Source organism: Clytia hemisphaerica, unplaced genomic scaffold, assembly GCF_902728285.1.
Source record: "Clytia hemisphaerica strain Z4C2 unplaced genomic scaffold, Clytia hemisphaerica genome assembly, whole genome shotgun sequence".
NCBI lineage: Eukaryota > Metazoa > Cnidaria > Hydrozoa > Leptothecata > Clytiidae > Clytia > Clytia hemisphaerica.
In genome coordinates this window covers 371,431-391,842 of record NW_027103327.1, presented here as the reverse complement: position 1 = coordinate 391,842, position 20,412 = coordinate 371,431, and the positions used below count along the sequence as shown (strand labels likewise).

Below are 20,412 nucleotides of genomic sequence, written 5' to 3'. Positions count from 1 at the left end.
CATACAACCGGAAACGAACAATTGTAGAAATAAAACATTCAACATTCAGTCAAACTCGTGTCTCGGATTTCTATCCTTATTTCTGCTCAAGATCCGTTGGGTCAAAGAACCCGCCCTGAGACACCCTCTGCTGTACCTAGGTCCTAGATTTCTAAATATCGAGAGTTAGCTTATGTGTCATTGGTCGTAGTCAAACACACCCTCCAATATTGAATCGCCTTGATAAAATCAAAGAAAGAGCTTTCTCTAAGAAAGCTTGAACTCTGAAGCATAGTTTTTTTATCAATTGGCCGAAAACCTAAACACGTCTATCCAAAGATTGTAAAATACCACCCAGCTGACACTTGACTGTCATAGAATTTCGTATGTTTGCATCACGAAATTGTTTTGATTTTGGAGATGAAAGAAATGCCGAACTTGATTAACTCAATCTAGCATGATATAATCAGGCCAAATAATGGTGGATCAATTTTAAAACTTTTGAAAGTTTTCTCGTTTTCCTTTCCCTAAATCCAGTAAAGAAGTTTCGAATCTGATAACTTTGAAAATTAGTCATTAGAACTTGCTAGCAGAGATTGATGTAAAAATTCGTAGTAAATATAATTTAAAGTGTCGCTCTTAAGTAGAACTCATTACGATACCTCAAGAAATTTCTCTAAAATGTCAAAAGAAATGCTGAATACCATTATTGAGCTATCCCAGATAAACCAGTGTGTCGTGGTGTGACATCCAGCGGGTCCACAGCTTTCAGAATAAAAAAGAATCTACGATCGGGGCAATAAAAATGAGTCCAAACAATAAAAAATTCAGTGGTGTCCAAAAGTCAATAAGAATCCAATCACTTGATCCCATCACTTTAATACAAAGTTATTTCTGGGATAGCTCATTGAAAAGACTCATTACGACTCGTAAAATGCGAAAATCTGCCTAAAAAGTAGCTTCGTTTCAGACTAAACGCCTCTAAGAAACCTCTAACCCAAAGATAAGTAGAAAACCTGGCTTGCGGATACAAGAAAGAAGTGTAGTTCCTAAAGTAGAGAAACAAGGATAAATTTAAATATTACGCGACCAATAGCTCCATATCGATACCGTGTTCATGACATCTGCCCAAGGAACTGCAATACTGAGCAATATTCAACGAGTCCAATTCATTCAGCTTGTTAAACCAATTTCACATCGGTGGTAATACACATCATATACACCTACAATACGAAAAACATAACGTTTATTCAAAAGATGGGCGTATATAGAGTGCAAAAGGATACTCAATCAAAATAGAAAGTATTTATCAATTATCATTACGCCTCAACGTAAACCACGCTGTAGGAAAGGCACGTTCGATGGCGGATGGTTTAAGGGGTCAGTTACACTTTGAGTTTCATTATTTCGCCTACCCGAAAATGAAATCTCCAATTGAAATAAAAACATATAACGCAAAATAAAAAAATCAGACAAAATTTCATTTCGGTCTAAGTTTCATTTCAGGTACGTGTAACCGACCCCTAAATCACATACTTCAGTTTAAAATGAACACAAAAAATTCATAACTTACACTCTCTATATCACATCGGCAACCTTCCATAGATAACTGTCACATGGGTAACGAAATTAGCCTTTCAGTTCAGATTTGGCACTACCAATCTTCAGAATGCGAAAAGGCAAGGTCCAATTTTATTTTGTTGTGATAAGTTACTTGTCAACAAATGTTTGGTTGTTTGTCAACAAAGACGTGTGAAGTTTCGGTCATTATGATACCAATAACAGCACATCAGCGTCAATTCTTTCGCAATCGATTCCTAGAATACGAAAACAACAATTAGTGGGAGGATTCAATTTTTCTAATTCAATTTTCTCAATCAAAGCCCAAAAACTAGTTGCCTCCTTAGAAAATCAGAAAGTATTGGAAAATTACAATGAATTAACAGGGTTTGAGACTTACCAAAGACTTCTTGAAAGTGACTTTGTAACGAGAATAATTCTAACCTCAATTATTTAAAAGATCATGTAATGTCGCTAATTTTTGAATTTGTAAGAAGGCGTGTCACTTTCTATGAAAACTAGTTCAGGGGCACCAACATTAGAGCACATTTAATCTATAACATGGTTTGAAACTTACCAAAGACTTCTTCAGCTTTCGCCAGCCTTCACTATTTTCATTGAATACTTCAGTCATCATACCATCGGTCATTTTTCTATAAAAAAGAAAGAGAAACATGAATTTCGGGTTTCAAAATGGTTCAGTGCTTTTGGAATGATCTTATACTATACTAAAAGAATTCCATATTTTGTGTCTGTCACGCTAAAATGGTATAGTAGAGGACACTATGTCGCGAAAAAGCTTCCCGTGTGCAGCAGCTTGTACAAAGGAATTTTATGAATAGTTCCTTGAATGTAGAAGATCAAAAGTTGAAATTGATGTGGTGTGACCAAACGTTGTCATGGAAACTGACGCCATTGGTTACCATGGCAACCAAAACAAAAAGGTCAGAGCCTATATCTGAAAATGAATATGCCAGGAGATAAGTTGTTTGTTCTGATACAAATTTGATACAGTCTTTTTGACGTTTTTTGACTGTTTTTTATAATGACTTTTGACTTTATACCTCCATATCTTGATAACTACTTTTCCAAAATTAAAAAAATGATACATCAAAATTTAAGTTTGCCTTTCCTCTTTACCATGAAAAAAGAATTTAGTTAAAATTCAAATTTTTTCGGACACAGTTACCCTCCAAACTCTTCTACTTTTTCGTGGGTCACCCGGTATATATGTTGTGACCTTATCAGTTTTCATGCTCTTTCGAATGGAAGAAAGATTTTTCAATTTTGACGACTTTTTATTTTGGTTGCCATGGTAACCAATTGGGTAAGTTTTCATGGCAACGGGTGGTCACACCCGATCTCACCTTTCAAATTTTGATCTTCTACATTCAAGGAACAAAAATCGATCATAAAATCCCTTTGCACAGGCTCCTGCACACGGTAAGACATTGTGGCCTCTACTAGTAAGCCGGCTGCGATTTCTAATGGTTTGTCAGAGGGTTGATTCTGGAAATGACGGTGAAAAAATTACGCATAAACTATGAGAAACACTAAAATTTATGAAAAGCTAAGATTTCAAAATATTGCTATTTATAAAATCAATTTCATCAAACTTAAGGTTTGGTTTTTGAGTTCGCGTACCGCGAATACATGCGAAAACAGATCTTGTCAGAGCAAACGAAATTTTTGTTCAAATCCAGTTCATAGTATGAGAGGTGGAGCATCAGACTTATAGTAGGTTAGCTAACGCTCGAAAGAAGTGCTTCGTTGAATGTGACGTTTTAACGAAAATAATTCTGACGTCAATTATCCAAAATATCATGTGACGTCGCAAATTTTCCGAACTAAGAAGGCGTTGGCCACTTTCTACGAAATAGTTACCTTAAGGGAAGAAATTTCCGCGGTAATTTATTTTCGTGGTTGGTCAAATTATTTTTTTTCGCGGGAATTTAATTTCGCGGTTCATCAATTTTCGAAAAATTCGCGGGAATTCAATTTCGCGGTTGCATGATATTTTTGACCAAAAACGTTATTAAATAAGCAAAAAACCTGTTATAAGGCTTGAAATAGTACGAATTTGAGGGAATGCGTGAATTAAATTAAATTTTGCGGGAATTTAATTTCGCGGATTGACGATTTTGTAAAATTTCGCGGGAACTTAATTTCGCGGTTTTAGGCAAAATCCGCGAAAACCGCGAAATTTTGTTCCCGCGAAAATTTCGTACTAAAAATGAGTTTTTTAGGTCTGTGAAAAAACGGACATCTTCCGCGAGATGAGTTGTTGTCCCGTTACTTGGGATATGCCAATGATTATTTTGAAATCGAAGTATTTATTATTTTGGTCTTTTATTAAGGCGCGTTATGTCGATCTCGAATTCGTAAAAGGAGCAAGATATTTTCTATTCTTATACACTGATGATATACTTGACGCTTAACTGTTCGATAAGTTCGATTAGTTGAAACTTACCAAAGACTTCTTCAGCTTTCACCAGCCTTCACCATTTTCATTGAATACTTCAGTCATCAAAACCATCGGTCATTTTTCTATAAAACAAAGAAAAACATGAAATTCGGGTTTCAAAATGGTTCAGTGGTTTTGATATTATGAAGTATAAAAGGTATTAAGGTTAAATTTAGGCAAACGCCACTGTCGTATCTACAAGAGAAATATAATGTCACAACCAAATCATACAAAGACAGTTAGATTGCTCAACTAAATTGTATACTTCAAACATTGAATTAATCAATAAGGTTTTGAAACTTACAAAAATACATTGGTTTGGTCAGTTTCTAACTCAGCAGCTTTACAAATTGCTCTTCCAACTCAATCGAATACCTTTTGAGTCCATATAAATGCTTTTTTCAGTTGACACCACATTTGATTGTAAGCTAGTCGACTAAAATGACTAACAACGATAAAGCAAGCCAATTCTTTAAATAACATCGATCCCTACAATATTAGCGAAAGAAAACAGATTCATCCAAAGGTTCTCATGACCAAAGTACAATACTTTCTTACTCGGGTACAGAGAAAGTTTAATCCTTCAAAATTGCGCATTGCAAGCATTAAAGGATGTATCAAGGACAACAAAGCTAGCCTAGGATCCTGTGATTACGATTAAAATGAATAATTTAAGAAGTATCTTTTATAGGGAAGGTTAGGGTTATGTTAACCCTTTATCGTATAAGAAAGTTAATTAACCTCTAAATTAAGCTTACCAAAAAAACGACTAAGTCGCCTCTTCTTTTCACCAGCCCATATAACTCTTCCGTGATTAATGGATGAAATTGCTCCCTATGAAACCAAATAAGGAAACATTAAGCCTGATCTTAATAGGATCTTTTGAGTTTTGTAGTACAAGGGAGGGTTCAAAGCATACTAACTTATGATTTTGTAACAAATTCGAAACAGCTAGTCCAAAGAGTTTAGAAAGTTTCATCTACTCTAAAAGGTATAGTATATAAAAGGGAGTTTTAAGCAAAAAATACTAGGGCGATTCAAAAAACATGGGCGGTACAAAAACCATGTGCAAAAAGAGGTTCACTTGAACTTTGCGTTTCAAGCAGTCTTACAAAATCTTCATATTGAAAAACTTACAAAGTATATCAACACGAAATCTTCATTTCAGCTGCTATTGCCATTCACTATGGTCAATGGGACGCCTTGCACATTTCCCAGGTGCATAATCGGAAAATTTATATTCTTCTCCAGCAAGATTCAAGTTGTATCCATTTCAGTCAATACAATCAGTAACATTGATCCCTACGATACGAAATGTAACGAATATTAACATTTGATCCCTATGTCTCCAAGCAATAAATCACTACAGGTGTACTATTAACAATTCATAGAAAACTGACGATCATTAAAATACAGAAAAAAGACTAGGCATCTCCCTGAAATATTTTTTGTTATAAGAGATTCGCCAGCGAGTCAGCAAATTTTCAGTAGAAAGGAAGGTGGTGTAACACTTTGTCTTTAGTTTTCTACTTTTTTTGAAAAAGACTTCATCCAATTTTAACAGAGTTGATTATATTACAAAGCCAAAACAGTTTCAATAAAAATTCAAAGTGGAGCGGATTAGCACAACGATACTTCAAATCGTGAAAGAGCTCCTAATCCTGATATCCTAAGTGATTGGCTGGGATTCATGGGATGTAGAACCGCCATGGCTACGAGTAAGATGTCGTTATTGGTTATCAGCAACAACAAGTGATACTTTTATGGACCGACCTGGTTATGCATTTAACACATATAATTGATATCTACGAGAGCGTGACAATTAAACAATCATTCAGAACACAAATAGTGACGATCTATTAAAATTAGTCGTTTGTTTCTTATAAAAAAACATTTAGAAACCAATATTTCATGCTCTTGAAATGTTCTTTCATATTCAAGACTTTTTGAGCAAAAAAAACATCTATCTCATCAAAAAATTGAGTAATTTGGCTAAGAACATTGATGTATGCTTATTAATAGCGATTCTTATAGATAAACATGCGTTTTTTGAACCAACAAAATTTTTGGAAAAAATTTGCTTTAGCCATCTTTTACCTATGATGGTACCCTACTTTCATGCAAAAAATCAGAAAAAGTTAATGATCCAACTTTTCACAAAGTCCAAAAAACCCGTTTTTTAGCCGTTTTTTGGCCCAAATTTGCCCCCAACTTTTTTTCTCCGAAAATCGGGCTCTGTCACATTCGAGGGTTTATAGTTACACATCTTTGTGCAAAAAATCAGAAAAAACTAATGAGCCAATCACGAGGAAAGCTAAAAACTAATGAGCCAATCACGAGGAAAGCTAATAACGAACGAACAAACGGACGAACCAACGGACAAAGGTTGATTTATAGGACCTCCGCCCCACCGGGGTAGGTCCAACAAAGAAATTCGGTTGAGGAATGTATTTCCAGCAAATTGATAGATTGTCTTCAGGGATATGCCGTAATGTCGTATAAAGACAAGGAGAAGCTATCAAAGTTTTGGAATTTCTGCAAGTAGTTTCTGCAAGTACCACACATTTTTGTCTGACCACATTTATTTAGCCCACCCTGTACAGATTCATGACGAGACACACTTATTATGTGTGTTCACTCAGCCTGTAATACAATGCTAACGGCGAGGTGTCCCTAGCGCTACTCTGATGAATCGTTGTGAGTTCGTGTCACAAGGAAAGATAGCGGAGGGTGTAAACGAAAATGACGTCATTACTTGCAATACGCTATCAAACATTAAATGATTCCCCAATGAAGCACGAAATAATTGTGTAAAAATTTATAATAATACTAGCCGGTACCCGGCGTCGCACGCTGGTTAAGCTGTAGCTGAACGCACTAAAAGTTCTTTGGATGTTAAAGCTGGCCGAAAAGCACGATCAAATAAAAAAAGAAATCTCTAAAACTTTTGACTCTTACCATCCCCGGGTGTCTTATCTTTTCACCATATTTGGATCGTGTACTGCCCCCCCCCCCCCCCGTAACATAATTTTTTGCTTAAGTCAAAAAGTTATCAGAAAAAGCATCGTTTAACTGTACCAGTGTCGTCTGAAACGACTCTGCAGGTAGTTATTTGTTCGCGTTAAATATGCCGTCCAGTTGAAATGACAATACTTCAGGAAAAAGTGAGAAAGTCACAAAGAATAGTCCATTTCTTTGTTTTTATCAGATTGAAAAAAAAAGTTCCTTTTTTAAACCCTTGTCAAACACAGGTGATACACAGTTTTCAAGCTGGCGAAAAAAGGTAGGTAAAAAACCGGATAGATGGCGAGCAGAAACTGAAATGCACTTTTTTAAAACCAAGGCAAGATTTTCGTTGGAAAACGGTTTTATTTTTAAGATTTAATCAAGGCAATGAGTTAAATTGCTAACCAAAGGTCTCTTTTGATTTTTTTCTCACGGGGAATCAAGAATCATTCGATTCTACAACCGTGTTTTATTAGTCGTAAATAGACATCAAGAAATCAAAAATAGAAAGATTCCTAAATTTTGCCGCGCGCATGGATTGGATCGTAAAGGCGCACGGTACATTTGAAAATCAATGACGTCAAGAACAAAAAAAGTGACGTCAAATAAAAATATCCCGTCTACATTTTCAAAAGCAATTTGAAAAAATTCAGTTTTGGATTAAAACCCTGGTCAGTGCATACAGCTTTATGTATGTCCTGATGTTTAGTTGTTATATAAAGTATAATAGCCAAGTATAATTGTTAATAAACCAGCTGCGCTGGAAGCTCCGGCTTAAGAGATTCAAAGATGTGAAAGATGAGCTTGTTGAGTTAGTTTTGTTAGAATGTTGCCCACAAACTACTAATCAGAACAGATCAGAAAGCAAAGTAATAATTCTATTGCAGAGCGAGTATGAGAAACCCGGGGGGGTACTAGGATTGATGGGTGTCGGGTATGTGCGTGCCAGACCTCTGGACCCTTACCCTTAGAGAGACTGAATTTTGGTGAAAAGGTGACCCTTAGAGAGACTCAGTGTAGAAAAACTCAACCCTTAGAGAGACTTTTTCACAAAAAAATTCTATAATGGGCCAAAGAAATTCGATTTTTAAAAGAATTTCTCCAATTTTCGAAAAATTTCTCTAATTTTTGAAAAATTTTCTCACTTTTTTTAAAAATGTTCTCACTTTTTTGACTTTTCACTTTTCTTTGACCCGAGTTTGTGAAAAAACCGACCCTTAGAGAGACTGATTTTGACTTTTGTTGTTTTGGTAACCCTTAGAGAGACTTTGGGAGGGTGAAAAACCCTACCCTTAAGGCACGCACATACCCAGCACCCATTTTTGCCTAAGTACCCCCCCCCCCCGGGATGAGAAATAATCATAAGTGCTTACACATGCACTTTCTTGCCTAAAGAACCAATCCCACCCCCGTCGACTCATCCTCGACTAAAAAGTTCCAAATTGGAGCTAAAGGAGATAAATATTTAGAAGTGAATATTTCCAAGTTCTTATAAATTAATTTTTTTCTAAACTTGCCAATAGCGAAGCCATGATGCGCCGTTGATTTGATTGTCCGGATAAAATTTTGGGGAGAAAAATAGCCTAAATTAGAGGCCACAGCTTTGAGTTAAGCATTATTTTTTCTGTTGGGATAATACTTGGAAAAGAGTAGGATAAACCAAATAAAATGGTACAATAGTGTGTATGTAATAAATAGTGGTATATTTGGAAAAAACCTGTTTCGGGTTTGAAAAATCTTCAAAAGGGATGGTCGCCCCAGCCAGCCAGCCAATGAAATTAAGACAAAGTCCAAAAAATATAATTTTCAGCCATAACACTGAAAATTTCTCCGATCTTGTTCAAATTTACACAGGAATTGTGTTTTAGTATCCTTTACTGAATTCTCATAATGATATGTTTGTAAAAAATCTGTGTCGGGTTTGAAAAATCAAAAGGAACGGTTGCCAGCCGCAATGAAATTACGAGAAAGCCCAAAAACGATAATTTTCAGCCATAACACTGTGAAAATTTCTCCAATCTTGTTCAAATTTTCATAGGAATTGTGTTTTAGTATCCTTTACTGAATTCTCATAATGATATGTTTGTAAAAAATCTGTGTCGGGTTTGAAAAATCAAAAGGAACGTTCGCCAGCCGCAATGAAATTACGACAAAGTCCAAAAACGATCATTTTCAGCAATAACACTGTGAAAATTTCTCCAATCTTGTTCAAATTTTCACAGGAATTGTGTTTTAGTATCCTTTACTGAATTCTCATAGTCATATGTTTGTAAAAAATCTGTGTCGGGTTTGAAAAATCAAAAGGAACGGTCGCCAGCCGCAATGAAATTACGGCAAAGTCCAAAAACGATCATTTTCAGCCATAAAACTCTGAAGATTTCTCCATTCTTGTTCAAATTTACACTGGAATTGTGTTTTAGTATCCTTTATTGAATTATCATAGTCATATGTTTGTAAAAAATATGTGTCGGGTTTGAAGAATCAAAAGGAGCGGTCGTCAGGCAGAGTCAACAATGATGAATACAAAGGATCATTTTCAGCCATAAACAGAACACCACAAAAACTACTCAGATCGTTTTCAAATTTTCACTGTAATGTTGTAATTTTAGTATTCTCTTTTAAATTCCAATGGATGTGTGTTTGAAAGTTTCATTGTCAAGTTACACCTACAGAATTTTATGGTTTTGTTAACCATATGCAAGATTTAAGCACTCGATCAGCTGACGATTCATGGCCAAAATTTCTCCAAAGTCTTTCCACATGTTAGAGAGCCAGTATGCATCAAACTTCTCATAAATCTAGTCCAAAACATCATGAATAATGATGAAAATGATCAATTTTTCACTGAGATTTACGACACAGTCAGCTAATCCAATTCTCTAATCCACTTTCGGCAGCCATCTTTTTCTTAAATACTTTCGGCCGGAATTCCCTTTCGGCCAATCAAATCATAGTATTATTGGAATCAGATAATCCGTTTTTATTAATTCGGAATAGATCATCGGATTAAATAAACAAACAAAAAATGTCTTGACCGTCGTCGTCTTCGGACGAGAGAGAATTTAAGGCTCCTAGGCCGGAGCAATAATGTATACAAATCATTCCAAAAATCGAAAAAGACGGTTGCGCTTAACCAATGGTCCAGAAGACAAATCTCTTGTCTCCGCAACAAAGAAGCGCAAGGTCTTCAAAGAACCTGTACGTGTCGGCAGCGTACGAATCAGTGAAAGAAAAATCACCGTTCAACAACACATCAACCGCCGCAAAAAACTCTTTCTTGCAAGACGACGGTATAAATTATTTTACAAAAGATCACAGAAACGTGGTCTTTACACCACACGAACCATCAAACGTGGATTGCAACTGATGCAAATGATGCTTCGAGATATTTCTCGTTCACAGAAAGCATCTGGCAAATCAGTAATCCATTACGATTTCCACGCGGAACAGGAAAAGGTTTGTTTGGTTATAATTACCTCCCGATTCGTTAAAGTATGGGGCTTTCGAGCATAGATAGTACAGTGGCGGTTTGTGGTTTGTGCACAAGGCTCTGGCGTAGTTTATGATTCTGAAAGATTTAAACCGTTATTTGACTTGTGCTATATTTCGCGCTACATTTGCATGAAGTAGCACCACAGGGGATCTTTAAAAAATAGGTATTTAGATTTTGAAATTCATCTCCGGTGTTTTTGCCTATCGTCCGACAAAAAAGACTAGTCAAATTCAGGTTTGATTCAATAAAAAAATTGTAAGGTTTTAATTTTTGTTATAGCTTGCCAAATTGCAACAACAAGATCAAGCTATTGATAATATTGAACAGTCAATAGCAAGCCAAAACTTCAGTGAACAGCCAATGGCAAGCAAAAACTTCAGTGAACAGCCAATGGCAAGCCAGCACTCCAGTGAACAGCCAATGGCAAGCCATCACTCCAGTGAACAGCCAATGGCAAGCAAAAACTCCAGTAAACAGCCAACGGCAAGCAAAAACTTCAGTGAACAGCCAATGGCAAGCCAAAACTCCAGTGAAGAGCCAATTGCAAGCAAAAACTCCAGTGAACAGCCATTAAGAAGCGAGGAATATGGTAGACAACCAATCAGAAGGGAGTGTGAAGAAGAACCAATGGATATCGACCACCATGAGCATAATGAGGTATGTGGCTCATTAGATTTTATCATGTTAAAGTCGTAGACGATCATCGTCTGACAACAATCTTTACAATTTACTCATTATACGCAATCTTAGACACTAGATAGGCATACAAGTATTACACAATTCGGGTTAAAGGTTGACAGTACGCGCTGCCAATAACTATATACTTATAGCTTTAACAACAGTTTCCCTAAGTTATCTACAACTATTACAAATTTCCTTAATCATCAAAATTCCAAACCGTTACTTTGTACGCCAAAATCTCTAGGTTCATTGTACTTTGTCGTGGGTGACAAAGTACACAATATTCATCGTCTTTCCCTATACACTGTAATATCTCTTAGCAAAATAATGAATCCTTCTTTTCTCCTCATTAGGTCGAGCCTATGGAAGTTGACGAGGAGGAAATGTCTGCAGAACAATTCCATTCTTTGTACCAAAGATATCTCCAACTCCAACAAGAACGTGCTAAGGTAGACAACAATCCATTCATAACACCGGAGAAAAAGAGAGTAATGATCAATCACATTCAACACGAATACAACATTGTAATGAATGGAAACCAATTCCCTCTACCGAACAACCATTTCGAGTCGCCACCAAACAACCCGTTCAACTCGCCTCCGAACAACCCATTCAACTCGCCACCGAACAACCTATTCAACTCGCCACCGAACAACTCATTCAACTCGCCACCAAACAACCCATTCAACTCGCCACCAAACAACCCATTCAAATCGCTAAAAGACACCCAAAAAACACCCCTTCCTCTGTTCACGTCTACAGATAACGCTCCACAAACTTTCCAACAAGCAGTGGCCTATTTCAATCAAAGTCAAGAAAATATTCCATTCGCATCTAAGGAACGATGGGATCGATTCGAATCGTTCGGGAGCCGATTCATGATCGATTCGACTTACCCCAATGATATTGAAATGGAAGATCTTTCAGAGGAGCCTCTCACTGCAGACCATATTGAACAAGATCACAGAGAAGAGATGAAATATGACAATGATATTGAAATGGAAGATCTCTCAGAAGAACCTCTTCCAACCTCTTTCCACCATCACGGAGAAGAGGTAAAAACTTTTGAAGAACATATCTTCGCAGCCAATAATGCACCTCATCAAAATTTTGCTCTGCCAAATAACCAAAGGATGGACTCTCCTAACTGTCAAATCATGCCACAATTGCATGTCAGCCAAGTTAACCCAAACAACAACGTCCAGAGCTTTGAAAGCCAAGGTGCATCTCGAAATCTTGACACTGTTACCGTTAGAAATGGTCACTGCACTATTGATCATAGATCAAAGCAAATCAGCTCATTTATCCCGTGCAAAGAGCCAGCTGCTTACCCCAACAATAGACAAACAGTCGAAGAAGAAAAGATCACTTCAAAAGCAGCCACAACAAATCAAAACTTGCAAGACAACCCCACTGAAGAAGATATTCTTATTCTGCAAAAAGAAATTGAAAATAAAAAATCTCTTTTAAAATTCTTAAAGACAGAATTCAAATTGTTAAAAAAGGAAGCTTTCCCTGATAAAGACAAAAAGAAGCTTATCGAAAACGAAATGAACGACGCAGCAAAAGATCTCTCAAAACTGAAACGGAAGCTTCCGAAGTCTTTGAGACCCATTCGTTTGCAAAAGAACGATGGAAGTAGAAAAATGGAAAGATCACTGGTCGGTGCCGGATTTGATGGGGACTGTGCTTCATCTTTCAAAAATCTTTCACCGCCGTCAATTGAACCAGAAAACAACTTCTTCATCAATACACCTTTGACAAGACGATTCCAATAATCGAGAATAAAAACGAACAATCGTCAACCAAAAAAAAAAGAAAAACATTCTAAATTCCTATTTGTATTTTTCATATTCATTGTAAATATGATATATCGACAGTATACTCAAAAACACGTGCCTAATTCGTGTCCTTGGCTCGATTGTTTCGTGTGCTTACTATCTACGATCTTGATGTTGATGTTGGTGTAACAGAAAATAAGTACTCCCCGGAATAAAAACCAGTACTTATTTGAGTATAAAAAAAACAAAAGAGAGGGAAATTTTCCATAGGAAGTCAGGGTCCATGCCATAATAGATGATGGTGGAGGGAGAAACCATGCTTTGCGCCGACGGGGGGAATTTCGATTTTGCCCCCCCTCGTTTGCCTTAAGATGACCCTGTTTCAGACTTTGCCCAGAAATGAAGCTTTTGCAATTATCATGATATCTTGAAAATAACTTTTTATTGAAAAATGTGAGCCGATGACGTGGGCCTTGGGGATGGTTAAAGGTTTCCCCAACTTAAACTTAATAACTCTTTTTGCACTACCCAGCTACATTTAACTAGTAAGACATATCTTAAACAAAGCTTTCCAACGATCCAAGCTAAAATGTTCCAACTTTTAGATTATACCAGGTTTTTAAAAATAGGGATTACACTGTCTGGGTCTGGGTATTTGAGCTGTGAGTTTATAATAAGTAGACTTACTTCAGCCAGGGATATGTTATAGCGTAGCTGGATGAAGGACGAGAATTCCTTAGCGGATTGCTTCTTTGTCTATTCTATTGTAAACTGTTCATAATAGAAATCCATCTCTGTCCCCTTGAGTGTTCTGTTTCTATAAGAAAAATGAAGCAGACAAAGTATTCATGCCGTACGTTTGCATATATTTTGCTATGATGTTCCCGCTTTTCATGAAAATAATATTTGCAAAAGATACCCCAAAAGCTTCCTTGTAAATGAAATCTAATTTTATCAGCGTGTGTTATGAATTTGAGAAGCTTTCATGATTTCTCTTTAAAAATTTCGGATGTAAATATTTTGACAAATATTGTTTCAATTGACTTGAAATTTTTTCCATAATCAGACATACCGACTTGCTATCTGAAAATATCAGTTAGAAAGTGAGGCACCCCGCGGTGTAGCGCGGTATTTCAAATGAAAAAGAGCTATTTATAATCTTACAGAAGAAATTTCTTATAACTTTACTAATGAAAACAATGCTTTTCATTTTTTTAAATTGTTATTCACCAATGTTTTACAGACCCTCTTGATAATTAAAAGTTTTTAATCGTGAACAATAAATGCAGCAGCAGAATCATTGGCTAAAAAGAAATCCAAATTTCACGAATTTGTAATTAAAAAGTTTAATTTCATATCAAATTTTAATGTCAGGGACAGAGATAGAACAAGGCTTTTTCAAATGTGCGTTATCCAGCTACGCTATAACATATCCCTGCTTCAGCTGGTGTCCCCTTCAGAATTCAATGGAACGATATTGTCGATTCACTAGATGTGTTTGTAAGGAATATCACTTGACTGGATTCACTATTCAATGAGATATGACCATAAACCAAATATTCAGATGAAATCATTAATAGCTGAAGTTAAAAAAAAAATGGAGAGTAGTTGGCTTATGTTTGTATTTGAGACAGTTTGCAGGATTTGAAATTTTGGTGCATTTTGTGAATTGTCTGAAAAACCAATCAGAGTGAAAAGTTTTTGTTAATAAAATTAAATATCTAGGTAATATAGCAAAATTACAAAGTTAATATTCTTTCATTTGACCTTGACCTTAGAAATGTTTCTCGATCAATAGTGGTACACCAACCTGGTAGGAGAAACAAAGAAAAACTGACCTAAACCATCGATTTTGTGTATTACTAAATCTCATAGGTGAAGCCCAAATTAAGATTTTCTTTGCTTTTTTGAGCTTCAGGTTGAATAGATTTAACTTGAATGAAGTTCAATTGTATTGAACCAAGCATAGATTACTGAACACAGCCGAGTCTCCTTAATTCGAAACTCTAAAACCTCGAATAGTTTTTTTTAACCTCCTTAGATTAGATTGTAGATAAAATTGCCTTTCAGTTGCTGAAACTCTCTACAAGGTTATTGGTTATCGGAAGCGGTGAACTTCTTCGTACTCTGGTGGTCATTTGAGCATGTTTCAGGAATCTAGCGCATGCGCAGCTAGATTTTACTTTTATTTACATTTGGGAAAATTACTACCTAATACAGTCTTAATACAGTCTTCAATTTAACTAATAGAAATCTGTGAAGATAGACTCACAGTATACGATCTAGCTTCGATGGGTGAGAAAATCCATAGTTTGTAAACTTTGGTAAGGTTGGATTTCCCCTTCTGGTGTCAGACATTCCAAAATCCGGTGGTCGTAATTGTCCTACAAAAGATGAACCAGTGACTTTTATGGACCTACCTGGTTACCAAAACTAATCAATGAACATTGAAACAATGAAACACATAAGACATAACTGGTCAAATAACAAAAATATATAATGAAAGCATATCTATTGGTAGAAATTATCAACACTATTGAAAAAGTAAAAAAGTTATTAAACGCTTTTCTTTATAAAAACAATACACTATCAGAAAAACGCACAGCTTAAGGTGGGAGTCACATGAAGCTTTGAGATTTGGTGAAAAAATTATTGATTTCGAGATTTGTGATGTCCAACGTCTAAGTGGATTCTTGTATTACTACAGATAAACTTTAAATTAACTTAACTAACAACTGACAGATGCAGTGAGGAAAATATACTAGGATGATCTATTACATTGAAAATATGGTTTTTGTTGTGAATCGATGTTGACGTGGAGTTTGGCGCAAAATTTTAAGGATTGGCGCGCATCACGTGAAAGTGATGATTTGGAATTTCTGGACTATTTTGGTATTTCAGAGCCCTTTCTAAAGTATACAAAGTAGTACTTTATTCCATTTTAGTCAAACACAGAAAGAATTTTGTAAAACGGTTGGATTACAGACAGAAGAGAGATATAATCACTTCTACTTCTATTACGGACCATTTCTCAAAATAGGTTTAGGGGGTTTTCGGGTTTGCTTTCTTGGAAAGATCGCTATGATCATAAATTTTCAGGAGTGCTCCGTTTATGGTTTGCTATGGAATGAATGGAGTAGATTTTTGAAAAAATCACTTTTCAATTTCAAAACTCGAAAAAACTTAAATTTTTCATTTTTTAGGTTCCAGACCCCCTGGAATGAAATTTTGTAAAAAATTTCCATTCATTCCACAGCTTATCCAAATACTAGCAACCTCCAAAAAAAATTTTTGGAATAGGCTATTTTTAGAATTTTTTTTTAATTTTTCACATTCTCTATAGTTATATTACATTTCTGGAAAGTTTCATATAGAAATCTTTTCTGCTTCAAAAGATATGATGAAAAGTGTAAAATTTCAATTTTCTCAATCCTTCATGTGACTCCCACTAATAAAGAAGGTTTCTAGAAAACTCAAACCATCGCGCTCTACCGTGACAAAAAAAATATTGATCTAAGCTTATATATAGTGATTCTTATAGATAAAGATTCGTTTTTCAACCTACACGTTTTTTTTTATTAGAACACCTAAAATTTGGCTGAGCCTGGATGTGCCTATTTTTTTAGCAATTTTCACGCATGGCTCCGAATGGGGTTCTAGGTCCCCCCAACAAATTTAGGTCCCCCCTACGATTTAGGTCCCCCCACTTTTCAGTAAGGTTCAGGTCCCAGTTGAAATATAAAAGTTCAGGTCCCTGCAAAAGTTGCTTTCAAGGTTCAGGTCCCAGCAAAAAAGCTACTGTCATTTCTGGTAGTATTATTACTAGTTTTTTTACGTATCAACATGGGACGTCAACCAACTGAAGAAGAGAAGAAAGAATTCATGTACATCATTAAAATGCAGGGTTTAAAAAAAATTGGGGATCCAAATTGAAAATTTAAATAAATGTTGCCCACCATGGTTGGGCAACGAGAAAATTTTGGAATTTTAAGGGTAGAAATCTGCCATTTTAGCCTACATTTTGATAGAATGTAAGAGATAATAAATTCACTGGAAAAATCCTTAAAACTTATTAACCAAAACAATAGTGAGGGGGTATTTTACAGTTTCCTAATTAGCCCCCCAGAACTTTAGTGTAGCCCTTCAGCTCCCCCCACTTTTTTAGGTCCCCCCTGAGTTTAAAAAATGAGACAGCTCCCACCCACTTTTAAGCCAATTTGAGATTTACACCCCCCCCCCAAATAAGTGGGGGGGGGGGCGGAGCCATGTTCAGCCTGAAATGTTCTTAGATGCGTTCTTAAATTTTCAGACTACTCTAAATCGACAATATCATGCAAAATAAAGAGCACTTAAAATTGATAAAATTTGGACAATATTTGACTTTGGATTTAGAAAATCATTTCCTAAGTTTGTTTAAAACTGCTTGAAAAGAGGAAAATATTGTAGTTTCTTGTCATTTTTTTCCAAACTGAGGCTAGGCATGTTCGTACGATGTTCTTAATTTTTCGAAGAATTTCAGCCTCAATGTTCTTATAAACTGGGTTCACGTGTACCTGATGATGAAAGTTAGATAGCAATAAGGAGAAAAACGGAAACAATCCGTTAGAAAATATAATTCTTAGCGAAAACACAAAACGCCTTAAATTTCATCATTGATTCTTGATGGGGAGAGGGATGGGGAGAAGGGAAAAAAGATATAGAAAGTTCCGGTTGCAGAAATCAGTTTTATTGACAATCGAATCATGATTGATGGTGGGAATTGCTATCAATGATGTTTTTTTTTGGAGAAAAAACTAAGAAATGATAGGAAAAAGCCCAATGAAAATCTGCAAAAACGGCGATTTCCGGCATAATTCCGGCATTTTCGGCCGGAAAAAAAGATTTCTCAAAAAATCGAACTCTGTCATGTTTTGAGTATTGCGAATACGCATCTTTCTGCAAAAAATCAGAAAAAACTAAGGATGAAAATTCGAGAAAATGTCAAAAAACCGGTTTCCCGGCATATTTCCGACATTTTCGGCCGGAAAAAAAATCTTTTTCGAAAATCGGGCTCCGTCACATTTTAGGTATTGTCATTTTGCATCAGTGTGCAAAATTTCACAAAAAAATATAAAGTAAAGTTCGAGAAATTCAAGAAATACTGTCTTTCCGGCGATTTTTTAATAGTTACGGCTTCAAAAATCAATTTTATTGAAAATTGAAACATGCTTGATGGTGGGCATTGCTATTAATAATGTTTTTGAATGAAAAAACAACCAATTATAAGGAAAAAGTCTAATGAAAATTCAGAAAAACGGTGATTTCCGGCATATTTCCGGAAAATTTTTTTTCTCAAAAATTGGAACCTGGTCATGTTATGGGCATTGTTAATACGCATCTTTAATAAGCAAAAAATCTGAAAAAACTAATGATGAAATCTCGAGAAAATGTCAAGAAACCGGTTTTCCGACATATTTCCGGCAATTTTTTTTTCGAAGAATCGGGCTCCGTCACATTTTGGGCATTGCCATTTTGCATCTTTGTGCCAAAAATCAGAAAAAACTAATAAGCTAATCTCGAGAAAAGCTGGTAACAGACGGACGGACGGAGAGACGGGCGAACAAAGGTTAATTTATCATAGGACCTCCAGGTAGGTCCAAAAAGTATTTTATGAATCATCGAAAATGGTTGGCACTAGCGGAAAGAGCATAAAATTTCGACCATTTTTCTAATTACCGTCAACTGGTCCAGCTTGGGACGAGTGTACGCAACATGGGAAGAGTGTACGCAACATGGGACTTGTTGATATCTGGCCTGTATTTTCACTTACTGTTAAATCTCTTTGACAACAAATTTGTTTTGATAACTCCACAAAGTTTATCAATCATACTTTCTGTCATAACATGTGACGATAACTTTCACTGATAGCGCGCCCTTTTTTAACTTCTGTTTTCATTCAAAATGGCCGGACTCCGAATGGAGAATTAGAGAACGCCCGCCGCCTAGCCGCCTACCGCCCGATGAGATTAACAAATAGCGAGTGTGTAACTTGCCGCGCGAGTGACGTCAAACGCTCACATTTTGAGCGTGTTCCACTACAGATTTTTTGCATATTTCGATTTAAAAGCCTACTCGGTCCGAAAGAGAAATCGTGTATTTTTTTAATACACGGTTCATTAAACTCAAATCAAAATGACTTTGGAGGTTCGGTGAAATGGTGGTGGAATGGCCGTCCCATGTTGCGTCAGATAGTCCCAAGTTGGAGCAGTTGATGATTTACTGATGACCCCATTATAAACCTTTTTAAACAAAACGACAAAACTAAAAGATGCAAAAAAATTTGATATAGTTTAAGAAAATCTAAGTTTTCGCATTAGAATTTCACGCTTGATGGTATAATCAGTTTTCATTTGCATTTTTAGTTTGATTTTTTAAGATGCAGGCAGCGAGACTGTATTTGTAGACCTTACGGCGAAAACAGAAAATCTTTTTTGCAAGTATTTTAACGACTCCAAGCTTCTTGAATTATTGCCATAAAAAATGCAATACAAATACGAAAAAATATTGGCTTGTTTGATGGTTTGTTCAAGAACTTTTTTTGACCAATGCCTTTTTAAAAAATAATTCATGTTCATTTATATTTAGCAAAATTACTTTGCTTTATCAGTGAAGAGTGAACTATCAACAGATAAAACTAGTTTGAATGTTGTTGTTTTTATCGAGGTTTTTATGCCCTGACTGGCATTTTCATAATTTTCGAATATCTTAGAAAAAGCGTGTCACAGAAATTCGGCAAAATACAAGGCTGTTCGTAAATATTTCTGAAGTCATATCTAAGCCCAAGTTACATCCCTCATAAGAAACATAAACGAAACATATTCGAAGGAAAGTGACAGCTTAGAAATAACCAAGAATTACTGACAAAGGTAAGAAACTACTTACCAAAGTATTGCAATAACTCGACTCCAGGTTCCATTATCGTTGAGTAACCGGACATTCAATGGCACAGGAATAAAATGAACGAAGTTTCAAATCCAATCAAATAAAATCTGTGAAAATCTGTTAAAATATGTCTTTATCCTATTGATACCAGTGATGGACGATTATTCATGCCATGTCATTTCAATTTTAGGTCATGCTAAAAATATAATTGTTCTTTTATTCATTTTTAATGTTTCGTTTCGCTTTATGTATTGGTTTCTAATTTTTTGATTTTTCGATTTTTTAAACATATTTTTAGTATCTATGGGAAGGTTGTTGTATGAGGATGTTTTTTACGAAGTTGTATATGTTTTGAATTTTCTACTGTTTTTAAACTGTTTTTATATTTGTTTTTAGATATTAAATCTGATGATGGGAAGAATCTCCCGAAATATATTATGAAAATGAAAATAAAATTGTTGGCCACACATAACTGTTGATATAATGAACCAAACTTAATGAATGATTAAAACTTAAAAAAATATTTC

The 20,412-nt window shown here is 35.6% G+C and overlaps 1 protein-coding gene and 2 long non-coding RNA genes across 3 annotated transcripts; 1 reads left to right on the top strand and 2 right to left on the bottom strand.

The window, feature by feature from the left end:
• Positions 1 to 929: 929 nt before the first annotated feature.
• LOC136815481 (uncharacterized) lies at positions 930 to 14,538 on the bottom strand. The gene is made up of 8 exons (XR_010847724.1): positions 13,652 to 14,538; positions 5,141 to 5,305; positions 4,762 to 4,837; positions 4,308 to 4,492; positions 4,010 to 4,086; positions 2,117 to 2,192; positions 1,553 to 1,796; positions 930 to 1,202 (listed from the first exon to the last, which is right to left on the bottom strand). It is a non-coding gene; the product is annotated as an uncharacterized lncRNA (long non-coding RNA).
• Positions 10,933 to 13,052, top strand: LOC136815321 (uncharacterized). The gene is made up of 2 exons (XM_067071764.1): positions 10,933 to 11,159; positions 11,537 to 13,052. The coding sequence occupies exons 1-2, from the start codon at positions 10,953 to 10,955 to the stop codon at positions 12,959 to 12,961; spliced, it is 1,632 nt and encodes a 543-aa protein (XP_066927865.1). The 5' UTR covers positions 10,933 to 10,952; the 3' UTR covers positions 12,962 to 13,052.
• A 205-nt stretch (positions 14,539 to 14,743) lies between the features above and the next one.
• LOC136815474 (uncharacterized) lies at positions 14,744 to 20,009 on the bottom strand. Its single transcript, XR_010847723.1, has 3 exons — positions 19,886 to 20,009; positions 15,237 to 15,348; positions 14,744 to 14,774 (listed from the first exon to the last, which is right to left on the bottom strand). It is a non-coding gene; the product is annotated as an uncharacterized lncRNA (long non-coding RNA).
• Between the last annotated feature and the right edge of the window lie 403 nt (positions 20,010 to 20,412).